At 37.5% G+C, this 4,062-nt stretch overlaps 1 protein-coding gene across 1 annotated transcript; it reads left to right on the top strand.

The window, feature by feature from the left end:
* The first annotated feature begins 474 nt into the window (after window positions 1-474).
* On the top strand, window positions 475-2,955 carry LOC132186710 (probable UDP-glucosyl transferase 73B6). The gene is made up of 2 exons (XM_059600764.1): window positions 475-2,103; window positions 2,891-2,955. Exons 1-2 carry the CDS (start codon window positions 681-683, stop codon window positions 2,953-2,955), a joined length of 1,488 nt encoding a protein of 495 aa, XP_059456747.1. The 5' UTR covers window positions 475-680.
* Window positions 2,956-4,062: the final 1,107 nt, after the last annotated feature.

Here is a 4,062-nt window from a genome sequence, read left to right as displayed (position 1 = left end):
CACCTCCAAGGGCCAAATCAAATTTTATTTTGATTTGTTCGGGGTAATGGGCCACTTCAACTCACATGGGGGTGGCGCCAACCCCATGCCCTGGGGTCAGGCCGGCCACCGGGACACATGGGGTGGGCCAGCCACCCTTTTTTTTTTTTTTTTTTATATATATTTGTTTTTTATTTTTTATTATTTATTTTTAAAAATAAAATAATAAAATAGTATTATTTTTTTAATATGCCATATGATAAGTTGATGGCCTCAGAATCTCTAAAGAGAGATACTAGCCATCAATTAGATCCTCTCCAGTTCAAAGTAGACGGAGACGATCCTTGTCCCTCTCAGACGAATCTTTTGATCGCCTCCTTCCTTTTGCTCGTTTATTATTTTATTGGGATTCAACAAAGACGGCGTCTTTGAACCCTGCTAATTTCATTACGCAATACTACTTCCACAAGATACCGTCGCCGTCTGGAAAGGGAAGGCTATTCCAATTGCCTTTTGGCCCTTTACAAATTTTCTAACTTTAAATTGTCGCCCAGGTGAAAGATCCCGCCACTGTCTCACACGGGCAATATCTCAGTCATGGCAGCTGCATCACAAGAATATCGCCTCAATTCTGCTTATATTTAAGCTCTTCTACACGCAGAGCCCTCAGGCTCAGGTCACAGATCATAAGCTTTTCAGTCATGGCTGCTCCATCGCCTTCCCATGTAGTTGTTTTCCCTTATATGGCTCAGGGCCACACCATCCCATTACTAGACATAGCAAAAGCCTTCGCAAACCGTGGCCTGAAGGTCACCATAATCACCACCCCCTCAAATGCTCCATTCATCTCTTCCAAAACCTCTAACCACCCAAATATCTCTTCCTCAATAATCCCTTTTCCCAGAGCTCAAGATTTACCCGAAGGATGCGAGAACACCGCCGACCTTCCTTCAATGGCTCTGCTCGCTCCCTTCGTCGAAGCCACCAAACAAATGAAACAACCGTTCGAGGGAGTCCTCAGAGACATGATTAGCGATGGGTGTCGCCTCATTTGCGTAATCTCTGACTTCTTCCTAGGCTGGACACTCGATTCGTGCCGTTCTTTTGGAATTCCGCGCATCGTCTCTCATGGGATGGGGGTGTTATCGATGGCTATTTGTAAATCCGTTGGTTTGCTTGCCCCGAGCGTAAAGGATTCATCGGATTGGGATCCGATAGAGTTCCCAAATCTGAAAGCTCCGTTCACTTTGCTCAAATCTGACATCCCTGAAGGGCTCCTGCACGCCAATCCCGATGATGATTTTGTGCGCCTCTCTCTGGAGGCAGGGGAAGCGGATATAAATAGCTGGGGCGTTGTGGTTAACAGCTTTGAGGAGATTGAAGGTGATCACGCGGGTGAATTTGAATCCCTCTATGCGAACCAGGCCAAGGCGTATTGCGTGGGGCCGTTTCTATTGTATGATCGTCTTGGACACGATCATGTGGGGGCTGAGGAGCAATCCTATTCGTACATCAAGTGGCTCGACGATCAAGCTGAATCCGGTGGTGTGATCTATGTTTCTTTCGGTACGCAGTCACACTTCTCGGAGCATCAAATGGACGAGATTGCTTCCGGGCTGGAGATGGCGGGCCATCCGTTCATTTGGGTTGTGAGATCGAAAGAGTGGGTCCCGCCAGATGGATGGAATGCGAGGGTGGGGAGGAGAGGGTTGGTTGTACAGGATTGGGTGGACCAGCGAAGTATCCTAGCTCACCCTGCGACGGGTGGGTTTTTGAGTCACTGCGGATGGAACTCAGTGTTGGAGAGCTTATCAATGGGGGTCCCACTTTTGACGTGGCCCGCTCTTAGTTTTTCGGACCAACCATTGAATGCCAAATTTGTAACAGTGGGATTGGGAGTTGGGCTAATGAGCCCACAAAGAGGTGTTGGAGGAGAGAAAATCGTGACCGTTGATCGTGATGTGATTTGTGATGGAGTGAAGGAGTTGATGGGAGGTGAGGAAGGGAGAAAGGCTAGAGAGAGAGCACAAGCATTGGGGAGATTGGCAAGGCATGCGGTGGAGAAAGGTGGGTCGTCCGATTTGAAGTTGGACGAACTGATTGAGCAACTCACCATAAAAAAATGTGAGACCAAACTCTTCGCTATACTTATTGTGGAGCAATACTATATACATTATTTTCATTTAATATTATTAAATCTCAACATTATGAGGTGACAATCTTAAGTAACATTATTTTTTATTTTTATCTCTTATCTATTTTCATTTATATTATTTTCAAATTCACCATTAAATTTGCAGGAGGACTGATGGTGAATTTAAAAAATAAATAATCAAATAAATGAGAGATTGATGAATAGCATGTCTTTTTTTTTTCTTTCTCCTTTTTTTAACAAAGATGAATCCAATGATTGGTTAAGATTATCACCTTTGTAAGATAAATATTGAATAAAAACTTAATATTGTGACTTGTTTTCTCAATAAGCATTTTCATCTTATTTTGTTGGAGTAGCCAGTAGGCTACGTTATTATATTCTCCTGATAAGAAACCCTTGTTTTGTAAGCATTAGATAAGTGTTTCAATTTATACGAGATTTTATTTTACAAAAATGAATATGAATATTAAATAATGAATATGTTATCACGTTATTGAAAAATTTTAAATGATATGATATCATGTAGGCTAGTAGATACAACAATATCTCTATAATGTACATGTGTTATATCGGTGTACTTGATGTCACCTTATTATAAATAAGGAACTCTTTCTCATAAATTTTAATAGAGTATTATAATTTTTTTACCATATATTTTGCTCTAAATTTGTTTGAGCTCGTATGCTAAACTCAGAAGTAGAATCCATAGCAAAGCTTTAAAAAGCTCTGATTTCATGTCAAATGTATGATTTACAGGTATGGAAAACAAAGAAGGAAGAAAGGAATGGAAAATAGAGGCAAAGGGAGTTGGAAGAAGATGATCTTCTGTATGACATTACGTACAGCTTTGTACATATGCATTATGCATGGAGAAAACAAAATAACAGTCAACAGAAAATCTGAATCTTGCACGCCAGCTTGTTCTATAACTAAATCCACGTGTATAACTAACTTAACTAACAGCTCAACTTCATTTACATTTCATTAGTTAACAAAATGCATTCTTAAGTTTATTTGGAATTGCGTTGAAAAATAATGCTTTGTTTATACAAAAAAATCTCATTTTTAATCTTCCTCCAAAACACAATTCTATGCTTTTTTAGAGAGACGAAAAATCAAACAAATCATTTTTTAAGTTTTTACCTGTCGTACATAATTTTTTATATACTAAAATTACTTTTTAAACTCTTTAACGTTTAGACTATGTTTGAAATTACGTTGGGAAATAAACTTGTCTATTAAAATATATATATATATATATATATATATAGAAAAAGCTTTTTAGAAAAAAAAAAAAAAAATCTCATTTTCAAGCTTTCCCCAAAACATAATTTTTTTTTTAAAGCAATTTTTTTTTTTTGTAAAGAAAAAGATTTTTAAACTTTTGTGTTCAAATGCAACCCACAAATCTAACATGAAATTTAAGGTTTAGAGTTAAGGAGTCTGACCTGTTTAATTGAATGAATTGAGTTAGGGTTTATCTATATAGTCTTATACTCATGTCTAGACACGACCAGAACCTAACACAAGACATAATGGTTAGCAATTTTTGACATAATCCGTGAACCAGACAATTACCAAATATAAAATTAGAAGATTAGAGTTGAAAGATTTAACTCATTTAATTAAATAAGTAAAGTTAGGATTACCTATATATCTTTATATTCATACATTGACACAACTCCAACTTAAGATGCAAATACAATTTGCCAGCCCCAAATAGGAGTCACTCTCAATCAAGTTCAACAAGTGAATTGATAAAACAATGATTAAGTGATTAAATTTATCTCTTCCTATAAGTTAGGAGTACAAATGCCCAATCTGGCATGATATGTCATATGTCAGTAAATCGTTGACAAAGCCATTATTGATCTTTAACTTTTATAATTTATTTTTTATTTTTTCTAAGCCTATAAATTTTATAATAA

Source organism: Corylus avellana, chromosome ca1 (assembly GCF_901000735.1).
Source record: "Corylus avellana chromosome ca1, CavTom2PMs-1.0".
NCBI lineage: Eukaryota > Viridiplantae > Streptophyta > Magnoliopsida > Fagales > Betulaceae > Corylus > Corylus avellana.
This window is presented reverse-complemented; position numbering and strand designations above follow the sequence as displayed.